Source organism: Octopus sinensis, linkage group LG18 (genome assembly GCF_006345805.1).
Source record: "Octopus sinensis linkage group LG18, ASM634580v1, whole genome shotgun sequence".
In the NCBI taxonomy this organism is placed as follows: Eukaryota; Metazoa; Mollusca; class Cephalopoda; order Octopoda; family Octopodidae; genus Octopus; species Octopus sinensis.
The window spans coordinates 14,256,469-14,280,626 of record NC_043014.1 but is presented as its reverse complement, the minus strand read 5'-3'; the positions used below and the strand labels follow the sequence as shown (position 1 = coordinate 14,280,626).

The 24,158-nt window shown below is 41.2% G+C and overlaps 1 protein-coding gene across 1 annotated transcript in view; it reads left to right on the top strand.

Annotated features, from left to right (window-relative positions):
- Positions 1-24,158, top strand: part of LOC115221804 (sodium- and chloride-dependent glycine transporter 1-like) — a 41,749-nt gene that overhangs the window by 8,434 nt on the left and 9,157 nt on the right. The window contains exons 2-7 of the mRNA XM_029792038.2: positions 1,875-1,932; positions 3,059-3,162; positions 5,621-5,745; positions 11,005-11,117; positions 16,442-16,582; positions 21,806-21,905. Coding sequence (XP_029647898.2) covers positions 1,875-1,932; positions 3,059-3,162; positions 5,621-5,745; positions 11,005-11,117; positions 16,442-16,582; positions 21,806-21,905 — 641 coding nt within the window. The remainder of the gene's footprint in view (positions 1-1,874; positions 1,933-3,058; positions 3,163-5,620; positions 5,746-11,004; positions 11,118-16,441; positions 16,583-21,805; positions 21,906-24,158) is intronic.

Below are 24,158 nucleotides of genomic sequence, written 5' to 3'. Positions count from 1 at the left end.
CATCCCGAATATTATTTTAGCAAGTTTAAAGTGATTTCATTTGCCGTTTCTATGGTCTCCTTCCCTTGATACTCTAAGTGCCTATTTTTTTTAATGGTTTATCCAGCTCTTGATGGAACTCCGCCATGCATAAAATGGCTAAGATACCGAGTATCACGACAGCGCTCTTCCGATTCGTCCATAAACTCAATGACTGCTACCAAGTTCAGGCCATGGCAGACAGAGAGGCTGTTCTTGAAGCCGAAAATTTGAACTTACGGAGACAATACTTACATATCGCCTGAGGAAACACAGCTAGATCTCACAATGCAGAGAAACGGTTACATAATCAAGTATCTGCACACGTGGAGAATACGTCGGGTGGAAAGAATTGTGGTGATTGAAAATAAATGTCCAACTGTTGAAAATAAATGTCCAACTCTTTCCTGTTGACTCCAAATTTTTAAAATTATATATATATATATATGGAGAATTCACAAAAAAAACAAAAGACGAAGACAGGTGGTGTAGACAACAAACAGATGTATTAGTGTAACGCTCGGGAAGTGAAAACGGCTTTAACTTTTCGAGCCTACGCTCTTCCACAGAAAGGAACACAAAAAGAAACAGGGAGAGAAAATAAAGAATGTGTAGTGGCTAGCGATCTATCATGGCGAATGCCAGGCAGAGGGGTCACACAGGGGAGCTAAGAAGAAGCGAAGATAAATATACAGGGTTGGCCAAAAGTCACCTGACAGTAAATCAAAGCCATTTAATTCCAAGATTTATATATGCTTAACAACTGAATGAATTTAATAAAAGTATCTAAATATGGAACATGATAATTATTGTTCAAACTGAAGACCTTCTTGAACGACATACTTTTCCATTTGAGTCATTACAGAATTAGAGATAGTATTTATGGAATTTTGATTTACTGTTGAGTGACATGTGTCGCTCAAGAAGGTCTTCAGTTTGAACAATTTTCATGTCGTTTCATATTTAGATGCTTTTATTAAATTCATTCAGTTGTTAAACATGAACAAATCTTGGAATTAAATGGTTTTGATTTACCTGTCGAATTGTATTTGGCTGATCTAGAAACGTACGTTCTCAAATAATATTTGCACTTGTGATTTTTTAATGTTTTTACCCCCATACCTTCGTGGGTTATTTTGAGTAAACACTATCTGAGAGAAATTTTCTTTAAGTATTAGAAATGGCTAAAAAAATTTTTTTTGGCTGCTATTTCTAATGAGTTCAGTATGTGGCAAAGTAATTTATTTTACTAAGCCCTTTATAAAATGTAACATTTTGAAATATATATATATATATATATATATATATATATATAATATATATATATATAATATATACACAAATTTAAATAGGATAAAATCTTTATAAGATCAAGTAGTTAGCGTGAAAAAACATCATAAGAGAAATATCCATCAATTTTCTCTTAAATATAATTTATTTATACTGAGGGCATTACTGTACATAAATTCTACACGCTAGGAGGAACCCTTAAAGTCAAAACTACCAAAATAAATAAACACATAGTATCGATACTATGTGTTTATTTATTTTGGTAGTTTTGACTTTAAGAGTCCCTCCTGGCGTGTGGCATTTATGTACAGTAATGCCCTCAATATAAATAAATTATATATATATATAGTTTTGGTGAAGCATCGTGAGGTATAGCTTCAAAGAAGTTTCTTGTGTAAAACGGAAACAATGCGAAAAGAAACAAAGTAAACTACAAAACGAAAAGAAATAGAACAAAGTTGCAGTTTTACATTGTATTTCTATATTTCGGGGTGAAAGCCCCCTCTTCAGGACATCTGGAAAAAGTGGTAGTTTCTAACTACTGCTGTTTTCTTTTCCTTTTGAAGTTTACTTTGTACCTCCTCGCATTGTTCCGGCCTTACGCAACAACCTTCTTTAAAACATGTTTGTGTCTGTACATTATTTACCTTATTTACATTATTTACATTCGACGGATATTTGTCCTCATCTTGTTTGTTGTTAATACAACGTTGTGTTAACAACAAACAAGATGAGGACAAATATCCGTCGAATGTAAATAATGTAACTAATATAAATAATGTAAATAATGTACAAAATTTCTCATCCCTTTTACTCTTTTACTTGTTTCAGTCATTTGACTGCGGCCATGTTGGAGTACCGCCTTTAGTCGAGCAAATCGACCCCAAGACTTATTCTTTGGAAGCCTAGTACTTATTCTATCGGTCTCTTTTGCCGAACCGCTAAGTTACGGGGAGGTAAACACACCACCATCGGTTGTTAAGCGATGTTGGGGGGACAAACAAAGACACACAAACATATACACATACACACATACATACATACATATATACATATATATATATATATTATATATATATATATATATATATATATATATATTATATATATATATATATATATATATATATATATATAATATATAGGCGCAGGAGTGGCTGTGTGGTAAGTAGCTTGCTAACCAACCACATGGTTCCGGGTTTAGTCCCACTGCGTGGCATCTTGGGCAAGGTATTCTACTATAGCCTCGGGCCGACCAATGTCTTGTGAGTGGATTTGGTAGACGGAAGCTGAAAGAAGCCTGTCGTATATATGTATATATATATATATGTATGTGTGTATGTTTGTGTGTCTGTGTTTGTCCCCCTAGCATTGCGGTTCGGCAAAAAGAGACCGATAGAATAAGTACTGGGCTTACAAAGAATAAGTCCCGGGGTCTATTTGCTCGACTAAAGGCGGTGCTCCAGCATGGCCGCAGTCAAATGACTGAAACAAATAAAAGAAAAGAAAAGAAAGAAGAATATACATATATACGACGGGCTTCTTTCAGTTTCCGTCTACCAAATTCACTCACAAAGCTTTGGTCGGCCCGAGGCTATAGTAGAGGACACTTGCCCAAGGTGCCACGCAGTGGGAATGAACCCGGAACCATGTGGTTGGTAAATAAGCTACTTACCACACAGCCACTCCAGAACTGAATGTGTGTGCCTGTTAATCTGATTTTTATTTTTTTGTTTTTTTTATTTTTTAGGTGTGGAGTGACGCTGCCACACAAGTATTTTATTCTCTGAGCATCTCCTGTGGTGGGCTCATCACAATGTCAAGTTACAATAAATTCAACAACAATTGCTTAAGGTCAGCTTATACTTTTTCTAAATATTGGTTTCAAATTTTGGCACAAGGCCAGCAATTCTGGGGTAGGGTGTAAGACGATTAGACCGACCCCAGTGTTCAACTGGTATTTATTTTATCGACCCCTAAAGGGATGAAAAACGAAGTGGACTTCGGCGGGATTTGAACATGGGAAATAAAGGCGGACGAAATACTACTACGCATTTTGACCGGCATACTAACGATTCTGCAAGCTCACTGACTTACTTTGTCTACATATCGTTGTTGTCGTTGTTATTGCTGTTGGTGATAGTCGTAGCAGTAGTGGTAGTGGTGGTGTTTAGCTCCAAGTAAACTTTAATCGGTGGAGGCACATGGCCTAGTGGTTAGAGCAGCGGACTCGCGGTCGAGGGATTGCGAGTTCAAATCTCAGACCGGGTGATGTGTGTGTTTATGAGCGAAACACCTAAGCTCCACGCGGCTCCAGCAGAAGGTAATGGCGAAACTTCTGCAGACTCTTTCGCCACAACTTTCTCTCACCCTTTCCTCCTGCATCTTGCAGCTCACCTGCGACGGACCGGCGTCCCGTCCAGGTGGGCAACCTATACACCAAGGAAACTGGGAAACCGGCCCTTATGAGCCAGGCATGGCTCGAGAAGGAACAAACAAACATTGATCGAGAAGACTTCGTATCAAAGGCTCTCCAGCCGTAACAACATCGTCTGAAAGATGCGTGGCCTAGTTGTTAATGTGTTGCACTCACGATCGTAAGATTGTAGTTTCGATTCCCGGACCGAGTGGTGCGTAGTGTTCTTGAGCAAAACACTTCATTTCACATTGTTCCAGTTCACTCGGCCGTAAATGAGCGACCCTGCAACGGATTGGCATCGCGTTCACAGGGGCTGTTGTGATTTTGCTCCCTTATATATCATGGAAACCGAATAACCGATCCATGAACCCTATGAAGCTACAATGTTTTTCATAGAACCATGTGGCCTCCCATTTTTTACGAATGTTGATGTGAATTGAGGAGGTTTTAGCTGTAGTTTCTAACAGGTCGACCAACCATCTATTGTCTCTCTTACGTATTTCTTCGTGTCATTTTTTTAGACTGTAGGGAAAGATTTGAGAGAGATTTAGCTACTATTTCTAAACGTAAAGTTTCCAAACGTCAGTCAGTGTCACGAAAATCGAATCCATAGAGGACTGAACAGCCATGGACATGGATCGTATCCCGCCTTTGGTACTGCACTGCGTTCATAGCCACGACATAACAGTCAACGGTGTATTCCACGGGCTGTCACGTGTTGTCGCTCTTAATGTTTCACTCAAAATGAATGGCACCGTTGTTATCTTCTTCTTCTTCTTCTTCTTCCAATCAGGATTCACGCCATTAGCCACAAAGAATAATCTCTAATTCGAGCCTACTCTAAGCTACTAAGAATGCGTGTGGCAACTTGAAGATCCACCCACCACACGAGATAGACTGGCGGTTGCACAGGCGCGAAAGCTACGTTGTTATCGTCATTCCGTAAACGGTCGTTTTTAACGGGTGGAGAGCTGAACCATCCTGGGGTATAGAGGATTCGCAATCTAGACTAGGGTCTGAACGCTTACAACACCATAGTGGGTTACACCATGGTTCCTCTGCTTTGTGGCAGAAGTAGGAAGAAAGAGTGAGAGAAAGTTGTGGTGAAAGATTACAGCGGGATTCACCACCACCCTCCGCCAGAGACACGTGGAGCTTAGGTGTTTTTGCTCAATAAACACTCACAATGTCCGGTCTGGGAATCGAAACCACGTTCTTACGACCGCGAGTCCGCTGCTCTAACCACTGGGCCACTGTGTCTCCACACACCGTTGTTGTTTCTGCTACTAGGGCTATTTTTGTTATTGATGTTGATTTTGTTGCTTTAGTTTGGTCCCTAGACAATTTTGATCGAACAGATCAATCTATGGGCAAAACCATCCCAGCACCTTTGAGCGTTTCGTATTTTCAGAGATATCAATATCTAAGGCTGAATTAGCTAACGTATCCTTTTCCATGAGTGGGATGTGATTTGAAGGAGAATCAACTGTTAATTATAGATAATCGACCGATCGACCGCATTATTACTCCTTCATGAGAGTATGCCGTATTTTTGGTGGCATAGAAAAACGCACGGGCATATTAGATGTACCCAAATTCCAGCAGAGCATAGTTGGGAAAAGAGTTTTTAATGCATTAATGCATTAAAGCTTATGAGAGACCCAGCTTCGCAAACTGAACCTGAGGTAATTTTTCGATGTATTTTGTGGGGAGGAGAGGTGCGTTTTGTATACCAACAAATGTGGTGATTGGATATAAATCTAGCGGGAAAAACGGGAGATGTCACTGAATGGCAAAATTTGTAAAATTAATTTTGTTAAAATTAAGGATTTCAAAAATGTTCACTGATTAGTTTCTTTTAAGATTGACATAATCTGGTCTTTCTCTCTGCAGGGATTCCATACTGGTGCCACTTATTGACTGTTTCACGAGCTTCTTCTCTGGATTTGTAATTTTTACCGTTCTGGGTTTCATGGCCAAAGTGAAAGGCGTCGATGTTGAGACTGTTGTCAAAGGAGGTTAGTTTTCTGGAGAGATTTTTATCTTTCTTGGCACCCCACCACGGTAGTGGATAATAGACTCGGTACACTACAGATACATAATCACTATCATCACCACCACCACCACCGCTATCATCATCATCATCATCACCAACCCCTGGACACTACCGTCTCGTGTCCTAAGGCTATCCAGTTTCCATGGCGTATAAGTGACCGAGATTATAACATTAACACTGTACAGAATGTCAGTTCGTCGCTAGGTCACTCATTTACAGCTCAATGAACTGGATCGACGTGAAATGAAGCGTTTTCCACAAGAACACAGCGCACCGCCCGGTTTGGGAATTGAAACCACGACCTTACGATCGGAAGTACGACACATTAACCACCCGACCGGGAGAGCAGGTGTCAGACTTTTAAAATAAAAACATAAGTATTGGAATCGATTTGTTGACTAAAACCCTCCAAGGCAGTGCCCCCAATATGGCCGCAGCCTTTTTATTGAAGCAAGTAAAAGTACCACCGCCATCGCCTCCTTTCTCCAAAATTTGTAACCTTGTATCAATATAAAAATCTTCCTCTCGCGTCACGTGGTGCAGGGAATGGCTGAATCGGTAGAGTGCCATAGCTAAATAAATGCCTAACAGTACTTAGTTACTTTTGTCTATGCTATGAGTTCGAGTCCCGACCAGGCCTGTTTTATCTTGCATCTCTCCAAGGGTCTATTAAATAAGTAACAATCCTTTCCTCAGCCGTGAAGGAAGTGGAGGGGAAAAGAATCAAAAATGCGGCTTTACATTGAAATTAGAAATCTTCCCCCCACCCACCCTAGAACAAAATGGCGCCCTGGCAGAATCATTAAAGAATCTGACAAAACATTTTGTGGCATTTCTTCCGACTCGTTACGTTCTGAGGTCGATTTTGTCTTTCATCGTTGAAATAAGTACCAATTGAACATTGGGTTCGATGTACCCCAGTTTTCCCTCCCCTCAAAATTTGCTGGCACAATTGTTAACGTGCCGGACAAAATGCTTTGCTGTATTTCTTCCGATTCATTCGGTTCCGAGTAAAAATTCCGCTGAGGATGGCTTTGCCTTTCATCCTTTCGGGGCTGGTAAAATAAGTAAAACTGCTGGCCTTGTGCCAAAATTGGAAGCCATTATTAAGTTGGCGAGTTGGCAGAATCGTTCGCACATCGGAAGAGATGTTTGTTTGTTGGGTATTTTTTTAAGCATTAACGTTCGTCCTTTCGGGATCGATAAAATAAGTATCATCTGAGCACTGGGGTCGATATAATCAACTGTCTACCTCCCCTAAAATTACTGGCCTTGTACCAACATTTGAAACTAATATTTTTCTGCAAGGCGCAGGAGTGGCTGTGTGGTAAGTGGCTTGCTAACCAACCACATGGTTCCGGGTTCAGTCCCACTGCGTGGCATCTTGGGCAAGTATCTTCTGCTATAGCCCCGGGCCGACCAATGCCTTGTGAGTGGATTTGGTAGACGAAAACTGAAAGAAGCCTGCCGTATATATATATATATATATGTATGTGTGTGTGTTTGTGTGTCTGTGTTTGTTCCCCTAGCATTGCTTGACAACCGATGCTGGTGTGTTTACGGTCCCCGTCACTTAGCGGTTCGGCAAAAAGAGACCGATAGAATAAGTACTGGGCTTACAAAAAGAATAAGTCCCGGGGTCGAGTTGCTCGACTAAAGGCGGTGCTCCAGCATGGCCGCAGTCAAATGACTGAAACAAGTAAAAGAGAAAAGAGAAAAGAGAAAGCCTGTTAAATCAATGAAAGTGGTTCAAAATCCAGAATCACTTCGACCAGTTTTCAAGATGACGGCAGTAAATAATATACACTGAGTTGTGACACTTATTGACTTAAGTGCAACAACGACTGCTTGTACGAGTTTCCTTCTATCTAAACAAACGTTAAATGAGAACTAAGCAGATTGAAGCAGCTGTCTTAGTGGTTTTCTGTTACTTTATTCGGATCTGCTCCATCAAATAGACAATTATCAGAGACTCCTTGACGATTTATCGATGTGGGCAGGTTCAGCAGGGACTGAAACGGAGATCAAGAGGGATGTAGAGTGGTGTTGAGTGAGGATATGACAGCAACGCAAGAATGAAATAAATAGTAGAGTGTGCAATGAAGTGATCGGAGATAATATGGACGTCGAGTTGATTGTCATTTTTATGACTGTAAGTACACTTATTAAACAACAAGCGTACCAACTGCGTCATTTATCGAAAATATATTGTTGCATACTCTTTGTTAGTTGAACAAAAACCCATTTAGCGCTTTGGCGGGTGGGAGGGAATAATTCTTGCAGATAGAGAAATCTTCTGAAACAAATTTACTCTTAGACGCCATCTGCAAAAAAAAAAAAAGCAACAGCTAAGTTAAACTTAATATATTTAATTTAAGGAGCATTAAAAGATAGCAAGAAATAATGACGATCCTTCAGTATAGGTACCGTAAGTACCGGAAGTGGCTTTGTTTATATTTCTGAAGATAACAGAAACCCTTTTCTCCCACCCCTAACCCTAACCCTAACCCCCCCCCCATATATATAAAAAAAAACACTTTCTTGAAATGTATCCGGTACTTCCGGTACCTATATAGAAGTTACGCCGAAATAATTGTGGCGAATTAAAAGATAATAATTTCGTTGAGTAAACTAGGGGGTGAGTGTTTGAGACACGAGTTGTAGATGTTGTTAAACCCCAGGTCAGCTCTGATGGATCAAACCTATGATCAAATTTGTTCCAACAGCACCAATCCTTTCCTTCTTTATAGCCTTTTATTCTAAGATAACTGGGTATGATTATAAAAGAGATTTGGCTGTTATTTCACACAGGTTGAGTAAATGAGTAGAGTCCTTTGTTGGCTCTCGTGTGGTTTGTTGTTGTTGTCGTAAAACCCCAGGTCGGCGATAACCGAGTAGTCCTGTGATCAAATACATTTCAGCCATGACGATACCGGTCTTTTCGCCATATAAAAAATTGTTTAATCAGTTTTAATTTTTTAAGGTTTGCATTTGAGCGAGATTTGGTTGGTTTTTCTAGTTTGTCGACGACGTGAAGATTACTTCACTGGCTTGAATTAAAATTAAATGTTTAACGACAAAGGGTACAAAATGTTGCCTCTCTGACCGCTTCACTCAGACTATTAAACTGCCGACTATTTGACCGGTAAACAATTGAAGGTACAAATTGTCGTCTGTTTAACAGTAAGGTATCAGGAGTACAAATTGTCCCTTCTTTAACCAGTAAGGTACAAAGTGCCGCTTCTTTCTCCTGTCGAAAATACAAATTCTCACCTGTTTGAACAATAAGGCGACGACGAAACCAGTTGTCTCCTTATTAATGCGTAAGTTTTCAAGGAAACAAATTATTGCTTCTTTGGCCAATAAACTATCGAGGATACAAATTGTCATTTAGACTGGCAAGTCGATGCCGTTCTATATCATCCAAGAAATTTTGAAAACTGGAGAAAAAAATTAGCGCTGGTGAGGCTATGTGATAAGAAGCTTGCTTCCCAACCTCACGGTTCCGGGTTCAGTCCCAATACGTGGCACATTGAGCAACTATCCTCTACTATAGCTTCGTGCCGACCAAAGTCTTGTAAGTGGATTTGGTAGACGGAAACTGTATGTGTGTGTGTGTGTGTGTGTGTGTGTGTGTGTGTGTGTGTGTGTGTGTGTGTGTGTGTGTGTGTGTGTGTGTGTGTGTGAGCGTTTATGTGTGTCTGTCTTGTGTCTATGTTTGTTCCCCCTCCATCACTTGACAACTGATGTTGGTGTGTTTACGTCTCCGTAACTTAGCGGTTCAGCAAAACAGAACGATGGAATAAGTATTAACTAAGCTTACAAAGAATAAGTCCTGGGGGTCGATTTCTTCCACTGAAACCTTTTAAGGTGGTGCTCCAGCATGGCCGCAGTCAAAATGATTAAAACAAGTAAAAGAATAAAAGAAAAAATATCATTAGATTAAGAACTGGTTTTTTTTCTGCTGGTATAGATTCACCTCGACTCTGTCGGTCACGAATGACCATGGGTGCACCTAAGAGGTACAAGTCTGGGGACAAGTCTGAGCGGAAAGTCGCCTCACCGGCAAACGTACAGCCTAGGGTTGTTTTAGAGAAGACTAGCAGTCGCCCATGCATACCAGCCTCTCCTCTCCACGCCACCAGTGTTATCTAAGGGAAAGGCAAAGGCCGATACAGCTTGGTACCATTGACGTCGCAACTCATTTCCACACATGAGTGAACTGGAGCAACGTGAACTAAAGCGTCTTGCTCAAGAACACAACACGCAGCCCGGTCCGCGAATCGAACTCACAACCTCACGATCGCAAGCTCGTCGCTCTAATCACTGAGCCATGCGCCTTCACTAGGTTTACCTAGGGCTACATTACCTGATATTTCTGTTCTTTTTTCTTAAAGACCGTGTGGTGTGATTTTGAGGAAGATTAGGCTGCTGTATCTGACTGGTCTTCTCATGATTCATGAGTGAATTAGAAACTTAAACAGGATGCATCGGTAGTAATTTGTTACTCTCCTTTGCGTTGTAAGTGCAAATATCGTTAAAATTAACTTTACCTTTTATGAAGTGGATATAATAACGGCTTCAAATTTTGGCACGAGGCCAGCAATTTCGAGGGATATAGTAAGACGATTATATCGCCCTCAGTGTTTAACTGGTACTTATCTAATCGACCCCGAAAAGATGAAATACAAAGTCGAGCCCTGCAGAATTTGAACTCAGAACGTAAAGACGGACGAAATGCCATTAAGCATTTTACCCGGCATGCTAACGTTTCTTATTTCTTTACTGCCCTACAAGGAGCTACACACAGAGGGGAAAAACAAGGACAGACAAACGGATTAAGTCGATTATATCGACCCCAGTGCGTAACTGGTACTTATTTAATCGACCCCGAAAGGATGAAAGGCAAAGTCGACCTCGGCGGAATTTGAACTCAGAACGTAGCGGCAGACGAAATACGGCTACACATTTCGCCCGGCGTGCTAACGTTTCTGCCAGCTCGCCAATTTCTAGTTCGATGTAATAATTTTACCAGAAAGTAATGCAGTCGATGTAATCAAAATGCTTGGTAGCATTTCGTCTGTCTTTACGTTCTGACTTCAAATTCGATGTAATCGACTTACCCCACCTACCACCGAACTTGCTGGCCTTGTTCCAAAAATTGAAACCAATGCTGCATTAAATTGACTCTGCTCTTTTCTAATTTTCTTTTATGCTATAGGTCCAGGTTTAGCGTTTATCGCTTACCCAGAAGCTATCACAAAAATGCCGTCTCCAACAGTTTGGGCCATCCTCTTCTTCTTGATGATGATCACCATCGGTTTCAGTTCACAGGTAAACTCCGTTTCATTTGAACTTTGAAATATTGAAACTAAACAAGAGTTAACTATACACGTTATTAATTTTTAACTTTTTAATTGCACTCTTATTTCTGCTAGATACGTAATTTCAAAAATCGTTTCTTGTCATTTAACCTTAAAACACACGCGCGCGGGCACGTGTGTATATACATATATATATACCGGAGTAAGGACATAAATGTGAAACAAGGTGGGAAAACAGAGTACTCAAATACCAGAGGTAGAGTAATATGCTTTATAACAAAATCTGTTACTCAGAGTTTCACGTTCCCGTTCGTCGGACAGTTTTGTTAATTTTTTTAAACGTGAAACTCTGAGTAACAGCTTTCGTTATATTCCTGATGCTTTTAAATAAAGTCTATGTGAGAGTCTTATGTACGTGCAAAAGTTCATAGACAATGCAGGGTTTGTACGTCAGGACGAGACGAAAAGCGTGTGTGTGCCGAAAAGGTTGCATGTGCGGGCTTCCGTATCTTCTTCCAGTCAGTTTCTGGGTATGTAGCTGTCAAAATGTTGCGCTTATAGGCTTTCATGGTCAGCGAACACCTTGTGCGTCGGCAGTGTTGCACTGTTGTGAAATGCATCCTAGATTGCATCGTAGTATAGTGCTTTCTGTAGCAGGTCGATGGCGAGTGCATCTTGGTGGTGACGAAGGTTGTCATTCTTTTTTCTTTGGTTTAGTGACTGTTGATATTCCAGTCCTATAGTTCAAATCAGCTAAAAATGCAGCTGCATATAGCATCGGAAGGTTCCAATTCTCTTTACACAGGTTCACCAATTGCAAGCGATGAAGTTTTATTTTTGTAGCGATGCCAGTTATGGTGCAACGTTGGGGTCGCCAGTTTGTAACGATTGGTTCTTGGGAAAGCTGCAATTCTCTTGTTCGGGGTCACCAATTGTAGCGGGAGAAATTGATTAGTAAACAATATTATGAAATGTCGTAGTCAGCAGTTGTAACGATAAAAATTTGTTATTATGACAACATGTTGTAAGATGTGAAGTTTTAAGGAAATATTTATTTACCGTTACGTTACAATACTTTGCCTCAACGAGCAGGTTTTGATACATCAAAAAGCATGCAAAGTAAAGTTTGTGTATGTGTCCTCTTCATTGTAAAGTAGTAATTACAAAGAGAGATAGAATGATGTTGTAAGAGAACAGAATTAGTGCTAGCGAAAGTTGTAGTGTTGTGGGACGTTGTCTCACAGTTGCTGACAGTAAATTTCATTTCTCTCGCTGACCCCTGTTAGTAGCTGCATTTCTTGTGATCATGATTCTAGCAGTCCGTTCCCTAACTAATTGAGTCGTCACGAGCCGCCTCGCTCAGTTGTCGCCAAGTGACTACTTGGTTGAGTCGTCACCGACTGAGTTTTGTTTGGGGTGTTCTTGCTTTTATAACTATCCAGAAGGATAAATATATCATTGAGAACAATAGATTTAGTTGGTGGTCTTGTTATCTCTATTCTAGCTTTTGGTGAAGTAGAAGAGGTTAGAAAGGGTCAAGTGGTGAAGACATTATTTCGGCCTAGCTAAAGGCATCTGGAAAATGTAAAACTGCTGTCAGAGAAAAAACATTGTTCCACCGTGGGAAAAGTTCTGTTGCAGTGTTAATTTAAATTTGGCTATGGTGGATCGAATCCACTTCATGCTTGCAAGATCCACTACACACACACACACCACACACACACACACACACACACACACACACACATATATATATATATATATATATATATATATATATATAATATATATATATATTATATATATATTCAGTCGGTTTCGGTGCCGTATCCGCTACAGAAACGCATTCAGATATTGGTCTGTCCGTGACTATGGTAGAGTATACCTTCTTCGCTGCATTAGGATTGAACACAGAACCACATAGTTGCGAAGCAAACTATTTAACCACTCAGACCTAGCCATAACTGTTTACTTGACTAAGCTTTTTGAAGTAGCTGAATAATTCTGCAGGTTGAAACGCATGCTCCAAAGAAATGTCAGTTAAATAAATCATGAAAAGCTTCTAAACGAACAGCCTAGAGGAATATAATACAGATTAAAGTATATTACTGCAGTAAGGAAGGGAAAAAATCTGAGAAGACTAATGTTGGTCAGCTTCGAAAAATACGAAGTATAAAAGTTCACAAAGTGTAATAAACCAGCTTGTTGTCAAGAAAATATGTCTTAATTTTAGGGTAGGATCTTCCAACAGAGATTTTAGTTCGAAATATTAGACATTCCTCTTGCTCTTCACGATAAAATAAGTTATTTCACTTAGTGAACTTCTTGTGCTTCAATGAAATGTTTGTCTAGTTGATATAGTGTAATGATTCGTGGCTGTCTATAGATCTTGATGATTTGTGGGTGCATAGTATTTCGTTATGCAACCATGATATATTATGAAGTATACTAAATGTTTTTATAAGTCAACACCACGTCCTACTACGTTAGCAGTGCTCTTTACATTATTTTATTAAGGTTTTGTGGGGCCTGGTGCGTTATGATCTGTTTTTTCAGTAGGTGGATGCACCACCAGGTCTGTCTGGTATGTTATAACCTGCCGGGACTCAGTAGGTGGATGCGCCACTGTGATGCTCTTTTTTTGGACGTCTGGTGTGTTATGACCCACTGTTTTTTTTTCGGTAGGTGGATGCACTGCCAGGCTTTACCCTTATGGACACTACCTTGGCGTGGTGAAAGAGCTTACGTCCGTGTGGGGAGCTATGCCGGATAGGTTGAACTACTTCGGATAGGTTCAAATATGCCGGATAGGTTCAAATATGTCGGACAGATTCAACTATGCCGGATAGGTGCCCTCACATTGGAAAAACTAAACGTATCCATCTTCCCCCAAAGCGGTGCCAATTTATTTGGTGGGGACCATGCAATATATGGGTGATCCTGATTGGGAGGTGTTGGCCTCCCTGCTAGGGTGGGTGGACGGCCGCTGTTCTGCCCTCTAGTAGTCCCGAGCCAGCACTGACATTTTGCTATAACATTTCGTATTGAGACGTCAGATGTAAACAACGAGATCGAAGGGTATTGAGTGTATATACAATATTTCGTGAGGGTTTTCCCCTTTATCAGCACCCATATTTCTGTAGGAAAAACCTTAAAATAATGTAATAAGCACTGCTAACACAGTAGGACGTGGCGTTACTTATAAAAACATTTGATATACTTTATAGTATATTATGGTTGCATAACGAAATATCACGTACTTACAAGTCATTATGTTTACATACCAGCTCCAGGAATGATTTTAATATATAAATTGGTATATCCAGTAACTTAACACCACTGTATGTGGTGGCAATATAAGCAATGTGTTCAGCGGTGACAGTGGGTTAGATAGGCGCTGATGAAGGAGCAAAAAACTCGAAATATGGTATATACACTCATTATCCATTTTTTCTTCGATTTCATTGTTTGTTTACACCTGGCGGCTATAATTTCTATAGAATATCTGAAGAAATAACATTAACAAAATAATGTCTATAGATCAGTTCCCCAACTGTATACTAAACAGCATTTTACAAATGCTGTCTCTGCATGTTTTGCAAAAATAAAAACAGAAATAAATATAAAGTCAGAAAAAAATGGTTTTCTTTTATCAAACATTAACTAATTGTGCACAACGGTTACTGAAAGCGCGCGGCCTCGTTGCAGAGGTTCCGCAAGCAAGACCGCGGTTTCCATTCCTGAACCAGGCAGTATGTTATGTTCTTGTACAAAACAATACTTCCATTTACGTTGCTCCACTCTAATCAGCTGTAAACGAATAACCCTGCGACGATCCGGTGCGCCATTTCGATCCCTTATACATCATAGAAATCGAATTAAACACCAACTTTATGGGTCCTAAGGGCTCTCGACAGTAATGATGTCAAGAGGATGATGATGATGATGTGCAGTGACTTGTCCATAGCTTCATTTACTGTCCAATACAATATACGCCGCCTTTTAGATCTTTGTGTAGACTAGTTTTTCCCCATATGAAGTTTTATGGAAATTGCTAAATAAGAAAACATAGGGTAAAAGCCCCTTCAGACATGAATGACCATGGGATTGCATCTAAAAAGCTCTCCTTCGAGGCACAAGTCTGGGCAAGGTTATTTTGAGGAAGATCAGCAGTCACCCATGCATACCAGCCTCCTCTCTACATGCCACCGATGTTACCCAAGGGAAAGGTAAAGGCCGATACAGTTTGGTACCAGTGACGTCGCAACTCATTTCTACAGCTGACTGAAATGAAGCAACGTGAAATAAAGTGTCTTGCTCAAGAACTCAACACACAGCCCGGTCCACGAATCGAACTCACTACCACATGATTGTGAGTCGATGCTCTGACCACTGAGCCATGCGCCTTCTCATGTAAACATATAATGAATTTATATTGGACCTTAGCACATCAGCACTCATGTTTTGTGCTCACTGATTAGACATCGTTCTACTCATTTTCTGATCCTCAAAACGACTCCGGAGAAGCTATAAGATGTTGCACAAGCACTCAGCTCTGAATGCACTATTTTTATATGAGAAACAGCTGTAAACTAATGAAATTAATTATATAATTCTTGTTCTCTCGTTATTCACTAACCTATATGCGTGTATGAGTATATGTAATGATTCACTTTTAGTTTCGTTAACAGAGTAGAATATGCTTCGCTAGACGTAGAATAAGGCTAGTTTTCTGCGCATGCGCATGAGGGAACTTCCAGCAGGCCTCCCGGAAGAATCCAAACTCTGCGCATGCGTGCTGAAGATTTCCAAAATGGCGTCACTACAAAATCATAATTAACTGATCCTCCTGTATTTTGTTTTACCCAAAGCCAGGAACGTTTCCGCGTCCCCTCGTACACGCACACATACAACACACACACACAAACAAGTATACACTTTCCTTAAGTTAGCAAGAATATAAAACAAGCACACATATATACAAACACCACACACTCACACACACACACCTACACACCTACACATACAAAAACACACACACGCCTTCCTAATGTAAACAGGAATGTTATCCCAGTAGGGCGTGGTGATCAAGCGGTGTTTGGAGCGAAAGAGTACAACAGGGGTCGCCACCACACCCTGCCGAAGCCTCGTGGAGTTTTAGGTGTTTTCGCTCAATAAACACACACAACGCCCGGTCTGAGAATCGAAACCACGATCCTCCGACCGCGAGTCCGCTGCCATAACTACTGGGCCATTGCGCCTCCCCTGTTGTTGTTGCGGAGGTATGAGATAATTTCAAACCCATTCCTTTCATGTTCTCATTCGATATTTCAGTTCTCCCTGGTTGAAACGGTGATGTCGTCTTTGATGGACGAATGGCAAGATAAACTGCGGCGCAACTGGAAGACTCAAACCGCTTTCAGGGTTTGCGTTTGTCTTGTAACCTTTCTCTTCGGTTTACCTATGACCACCCAGGTAAGTTGTTAAACACCGAATCCATTCCCTCGTGTTGTACTTGTTGCTGTCTTTGTTGATGTTGATGTGGCGAACTGGCAGAATCGTTATCGAGTCGGAAAAAAGCCCAGCAGCATTTCTTCCAGCTTTACGTTCTGTGTTCAAATTCAGCCGAGGTCGACTTTGCCTTTCATTCTTTCAGGTTCAATAAGCTAAACGGCCGCCAAGTACTGGGGTCGATGAACTAACCCCGTTCCCCAAAATTTCAGGCCTTGTACCTAAAGTACACAGGATTATTATTATTATTATTATATTATTATTATTATTATTATTATTATTATTATTATTGAGTGAGAGAACAGCGCATGCGATCAAAGTGACCTTGGGGTACAACTTTACGAAGCCCAACATACCATCAAACAAAGATTCAAGAGAAAAAGCGATCCTGACTGAAGATCCAGCTCGGATTTATTAATCTCCTTTTATCTGTGTGTGTGTGTGTGTGTGTGTGTGTGTGTGTGTGTATAAGCGCAAGATTGGCTGTGTGGTAAGTAGCTTGCTTACCAACCACATGGTTCTGGGTTCAGTCCGACTGCGTGGCACCTTGGGCAAGTGTCTTCTACTATAGCCTCGGGCCGACCAAAGCCTTGTGAGTGGATTTGTTAGACGGAAACTGAAGGAAGCCCGTCGTATATATGTACATATATATATGTATGTGTGTGTATATATTTGTGTCTGTGTTTGTGTGTGTCCCCCCCCCCAACATCGCTCGACAACCGATGGTGGTGTGTTTACGTACCAGTAACTTGGTGGTTCGGCAAAAAAGACCGATAGAATAAGTACTAGGCTTACAAAGAATAAGTCCTGGGGTCGATTTGCTCGACTAAAGGCGGTGCTCCAGCATAGCCGCAGTCAAATGAATGAAACAAGTAAAAGAGTAAGAGTAATATATACAATTATTTTATGAAGTTGATACCAGTGGTTTCATATCACTAATATGCGCTGCTATATATCAGTGATAGTATTTAGCCAACGTAAGATAATGTGAAGTGTTTTGTAAATGGGCAGTCATCTTTAAAATGGCTGAGTATTTGCACATACGAATACTTTACATCCTGCAGACTCGCCGCCAGCCTATCTCGTAATACTAAATATCATATGCATGATTATCACCAAACCAACACAAGCACAAAGACTTTGCGTGCGAGAGAGCACCCATATATTTCACCGGGTTTCTGTTGTCTGATAACCCGTGTCAAGCAAAATCCCCTTTGAAATTATCCACAAAGAAGCTGTTTAATTTAGAGATGGCCAAATTAAAATTTCATATCCTTCAGTATACCCAAAGAAACTGAAACTCACGCAGCTTAACAGAATTCAGTATTTGTTCAATATATTATCTTAATATTCCTTAATGTAATTCCTAAAGCTCTTTCGCCTTTGTTGATAATTCATTGGCAGCTGTCGTTAAGTTAGGATTATTGTCTAAACACCTACGTTTCCACGCCGTCCCCATGCTTAGCAATTAAATTGAATAACTTGTAATGAAAACGAAAACCTCGATGGCTGTTTCCCAAGCTATGTTCAACTTCATTGTGTAGTTACAGTAATTAACAGTAATATTACACACACCTAGAATTAATTATCCGGTGGAAATCAATTAGATAATAAGTGTTCAAGAAACAATTAATTAACCAAACCAAGATTTAACTATTTCGGTATAAGTATACATATCTCGTCTAGTTTTAGAATATCTCTGGCTTGGACGATTGATACCTCTCAATCGCCACGTTTCCTTCCCATTCCTTCGAATGTAGCAAAAGCGAAGACGAAACTTTTTGCATTTAACTGATTGAAGAGTAACCAAATGGAAACTTATTTTTGTTATGACTGCTGCTGCTGTTGAGCGAAGCGGTCTTCGTCCCATTAGTGGGAGAAGTCCGAAACATGGTCTTTTGCTATTCGTAAGACCCACAGAAGAGAAAGCAGGTCAACCTCCGACACCGAGAGCATCGACGGATGGATGAATGCGCATCCAGGCTCAGCGGTTGCGTAGGAAGTCGGGGGGACAAGAAACAGGAAGAAAGAGTGAGAGAAAGTTAGGAGCGAAAGATTACAACAGGGGTCGCCACCACCCCTGCCGGAGCCTCGTGGAGTTTTAGGTGCTTTCGCTCAATAAACACACACAACGCCCGGTCTGGGAATCGAAACCGCGTTCCTCCGACCGCGAGTCCGCTGCCCTAACCACTGGGCCATTGCGCCTCCACTGTTGTTGTTGTTGTTGTATGTTTGGCTCTTGCTTTGTATTTGCACAAGTTGACTCCATGTCTCACCCAGAGATCTAAAGAGACAAGTTAGAAGTTCGAGTTGGTGTTATGACTAGGGTGCCATATATTTGGTTTTGCACAGAGTATTGTTCTAGAGAGTGGAGGCGTGTGGCTTAGTGGTTGGGATGTCAGCATCATGACCGTAGGATTGTGATTTCGATTCCTGGACCGGGCGACGTGTTGTGTTCTTGAGCAAAACACTTCATTTCATGTTGCTCCAGTCCACTCAGCTGGCAAAAATGAGTAACGCTGCGATGGACTGGCGTCCTGTCCAGCTGGGGAACACATACGCCATAGAAACTGGGAAACCGGGCCCATGAGCCTGGCTAGGCTTTAAAAGGGCGCATTTATTATTTTTTTTTGTTCTAGAGAATGTCTGTCATAACATAAATAAATTAAAAGTTTGTTTTAAAAGTAATTTGATTATAAGATAATAATATTCTGATGTAAAAGATGACAGCAAAAGGTGTTTGCTGTTATGTAGATTTAAAAGTATTTTGACACTGTTTACAGGTTAAAATATTTGGGGGATTACAAAGACGATATTTTACGTAGGATATGGGCTGTTTCCATGAACACTGTTTTCTGAATTTCTTTCATTTTGGGATTTCCTGGTATCTGAGCTAGGTAGGAACCAGCCTATGACAACAGGTATTGTTTTAGTCATGAGGTTCTTCATTTTGCCAATTTCTATTTCAAGATCTTCATATTTGCTTGGCTTTTGGTAAGTTTTGGCAAATACATTTATGCCGATTGAGACAGCTATATCGATGAGGAGGCATGATTTTTGTCTGAAGTCCTTCAATATGATGTCTGGCCTATTTTCATCTGTCCTTCTGTCAGTTTGAACGGTGAAGTTCGAAAGGAGTGAGGTGTGACCATTTTCAAGTACTGGGGTGGTTTGTATTCCCACCAGTTTTTATCATGGGGCAGGTCCAGGTTTTTGAAAATTACCCAGTGAATATATTGTGCTGCTCTATCATGTCTGTGGAGATACTCTGTAGGCGCAAAAAGACTGCATATGGAGACAACATGATCAATGGTTTCATTTTGTTGTTGACATACACGGCATGTTGGGCAGCTGCCGTTCTTTAATATGTTGGCTTCGTAGTTTCTTGTAGGTAGGCATTGATCTTGGGTTACTATCTGTCTCTTATTTTAAGCCAGAAGACAGTAAGGGCTTTGTAAGCATCGCCATTATTAGCTCTCTTTCGGTATTTGCCATTGAGAGGTTTTTCTTGTCATTTATCAATAAGAATATCTACGGCACCAGTTTTGCACGGGTTTTCATACGCTTAGCTTTTTTTGTGCTTGTTTCCAGTACGTATAATTCTGGAATTTGTTGTGTTTAGAATTCACTTAGATATTTCTTTCCCTGTTTTCTTACTGAGTATGACGTTTTCTTGTTTTCATGCTTTAAGACAAGTTTTAACATCCAGTCATCAGAATTTGCTGTGGCAATCTTCATTGTTAATTCCAGTTGTAAAAGTCCACGGCCACCCTCTTTTTTTTGGCCGTTAAAGTCGTTCTATATCTGCTTTGGGGTGGTACAGTCTCTGCATTGTCAACAATTTTCGTACTTTTCTGTCAAGATAACAGATTTCAGTAATTGACCAATTTATATTGAGTGAGAGAGCAGTGCATTCCATCAGTGACACCGGGGCAAAATATACGAAGTCCAGTATACCCATCATGACTACCCGTCTGATAAGGGTAAACCAGGCACATGCCTCACAACCATATGTGCACGACATAGGGGTCTCATATTATTATTATTACCTCCGCCTTAACGAAGGCTGAGGTATTGTTTTCAGTCGGATGAAACGGAAATGTTTGGCCTCGGGACTGGCACGAACTGATTAGATTTTTGGATCGATTCGATACCGGACAAGGATTCTATATTACTTTTCCCGTTTCTTTTTTTTTTTTTTTTACATAATTTTTGAGAGCTGTCGGGTTCATTTTTTAGTATTCTCGTTTGTGAGAGTAGTCGAGTTTATTTCAGATATTCTCATTTTAAAAATCATCTTTGACTAATCTTTGAGAGGAGTTGGTGTTGCTTGGCGAAGGTTAGCACTCTCTGAATTCTCTTCTCCTTCCTCCTCCTCCTCCTCCTCTTCTTGTTCTTCTTCTTCTTTTCTTGCTGATGCTGTTGTTGTTTTTGTTGTTGTTTTTGTTGTTGTTGTTGTTGTTGCTGCTGCTGCTGCTGTTGTCGTTGTTGTCGTCGTCGTCGTCGTCGTTGTTGTTGTTGTTGTTGTTGTTGTTGTTGTTGTTGTTGTTGTTGCTGCTGCTGCTGCTGCTGCTGCTGCTGTTGTTTGGGCGGCAAGCTGGTAGGATCGTTAACATTCCGAGTGAAACGCTAAGCGGCATTTCTTCCGACTTTACGTTCTGAGTTCAAATGCCGCTGGGGACTTTGCCTTTCATCCTTTCGGGGTTGATAAAATAAGTACCAGTTGAGCACTGATTTCGATGTAATCAACTTACCCCGTCCCCCAAAATTACTGACCTAGTGCCAAAATCTATGGGGCTTTAACAGGGTGCTGTGTCACATGTGGGATTGAACACGAAACCACGAGAATTGCAAAGCGAGCATCTTAACCATACCTATTTCTATTTCGTTACTACCCACAAAGGGCTAAACACAGAGGGGACAAACAAGGACAGACAAACGGATTAAGTCGATTATATCGACACCAGTGCGTAACTGGTACTTGATTTATCGACCCCGAAAGGATGAAAAGCAAAGTCTACCTCGGCGGAATTTGAACTCAGAACGTAACGGCAGACAAAATACGGCTACGCATTTCGCCCGGCGTGCTAACGTTTCTGCCAGCTCGCCGCCCTAGCATCTTAACCATACATCCATGCCTACGCATATATGTACATTTTAGTAACTCTTTTTACGTTTATTTTCCAGGCTGGCATGTATATTCTGAACCTGGTCGATACTTCAGTCGGTGGATTCCCGTTCTTGTTTATCGGCCTTACAGAATGCCTTACCATATGCTATATATACGGTAAGTACATCGCAAGTGGAGGCGCAATGGCCCAGTGGTTAGGGCAGCGGACTCGCGGTCATAGGATCGCGGTTTCGATTCCCAGACCGGGCGTTGTGAGTGTTTATTGAGCGAAAACACCTAAAGCTCCACAAGGCTCCGGCAGGGGATGGTGGTGATCCCTGCTGTACTCTTTCACCACAACTTTCTCTCACTCTTACTTCCTGTTTCTGTTGTACCTGTATTTCAAAGGGCCGGCCTTGTCACTCACTGTGTCACGCTGAATATCTCCGAGAACTACGTTTAGCCACTTACACGTTAATTTCACGAGCAGGCTGTTCCGTTGATTCGGATCAACCGGAACCCTCGTCGTCGTAACCGACGGAGTGCTTCCACAAGTACATCACACACCCGACGGCGTGTGACCTAATGGTTTGGGTACAGAACTCACGGTCACGAGATTGTTAGTTCGATTCCTGGACCGAGTGGTGCGTTGTGTTCTTAATTTCACATTGATCTGTAATCACTTCGATACCTGACGTGTGGCACACCGTGCACCTATTCAGGTAACGTCGATTCTTTTCTTTTTCTAGGCACAAGGCCCGAAATTTTGTGGGAGGTGGCCAGTTGATTAGATCTACCCCAGTACACAACTGGTACATAATCTATCGACCCACGAAAGGATAAAAGAATAAAAGCCGCGGTCGACTTAGCCTTTCATCCTTTCCGGGATCGATAAATTAAGTACCAGTTACGCACTGAGGTCGAAGTAAACGACTCAGTCCCTTTGTCTGTCATTGTTTGTCTCCTCTGTGTCTAGCCCCTTGTGGGTAGTAAAGAAATAGGTATTTCGTCTGCCGTTACGTTCTGAGTTCAAATTCCGTCGAGGTCGGCTTTGCCTTTCATCCTTTCGGGGTCGATAAATTAAGTACCAGTTATGCACTGGGGTCGAAGTAATCGACTCAATCCCTTTATCTGTCCTTCTTTGTGTCCTCTATGCTTAGCCCCTTGTGGGTAGAAAAAGAAATAGGTATTTCGTCTGCCGTTACGTTCTGAGTTCAAATTCCGCCGAGGTCGACTTTGCCCTTCATCCTTTCGGGATCGATAAATTAAGTACCAGTTACGCACTGCAGTCGATGTAATAGACTTAATCCGTTTGTCTGTCCTTGTTTGTCCCCTCTATGTTTAGCCCCTTGTGTGCAATAAAGAAATAAAAAATTATGGAATCAGCTTTCTTGGGCTGAAGAGACTGCCATTGATATCCCACACCCAGCAGGAGGCAAGCTAGCAGAACCGTTAGCATGTCGGACAAAACATCAAGCTGCACTTCGCCCATCTTCACGTTCTGAGTTCAAATAACACCAGGGTCAACTTTTCCTTTCATCCTTTTGAAGTCGATAAAATGAGTACCAGTTGAGCTCTGGGGTCGACGTAATCGATTTGCACACACACACCCAAAATTGCTGGCCTTGTGCCAAAATTCGACACTACTATCACACAACCACAAAGTAAGTGCAATGTCCCTCTCTGCGCAACACATATATGTGTGTCTTGTGTTGGGGGGGGTTTACAAACGGAGTGGCTGTGTGGTAAGTAGTTTGCTTACCAACCACTTGGTTCCGGGTTCAGTCTCACTGTGTGACGCCTTGAGCAAGTGTCTTCTACTATAGCCTCGGGCCGACCAAAGCCTTGAGAGTGGATTTGGTAGACGGCAACTCAAAGAAGCCCGTCGTTTATATGTATATATATGTGTGTGTGGTGTGTGTGTGTGTTTGAGTGTCTGTGTTTGTTCCCCTAGCATTGCTTGACAACCGATGGTGGTGTGTTTACGTCCCCGCAACTTATCGGTTCGGCAAAAGAGACCGATACAATAAGTACTAGGCTTACAAAGAATAAGTCCCAGGGTCGATTTGCTCGACTAAAGGCGGTGCTCCAGCATGGCCGCAGTCAAATGACTGAAACGAGTAAAAGAGTAAAGAGTAATTATTAAACTGACTTTTTTTACGTAAATGTTATAGTTAGGTTTTGTTGTTGGAAAATTTAGCTGTTATTTCTAGCTGCTCTGCATATGTGTGTCTGCCCGCGTGCACATACGATATTCCACACAGCTTCCGTTTACCAAATTTTACTAACAAGTTACTTAGTAAATTAGTCTACTCGAAGCTATGCTTGACAATTGGCCATAAGGTGCCACATGCTAGAATCGAACCCGAAAATACCGCGCGGTTTAGGGGCTGACTTCTCATAGGCGCAGGTGTGGCTGTGTGGTAAGAA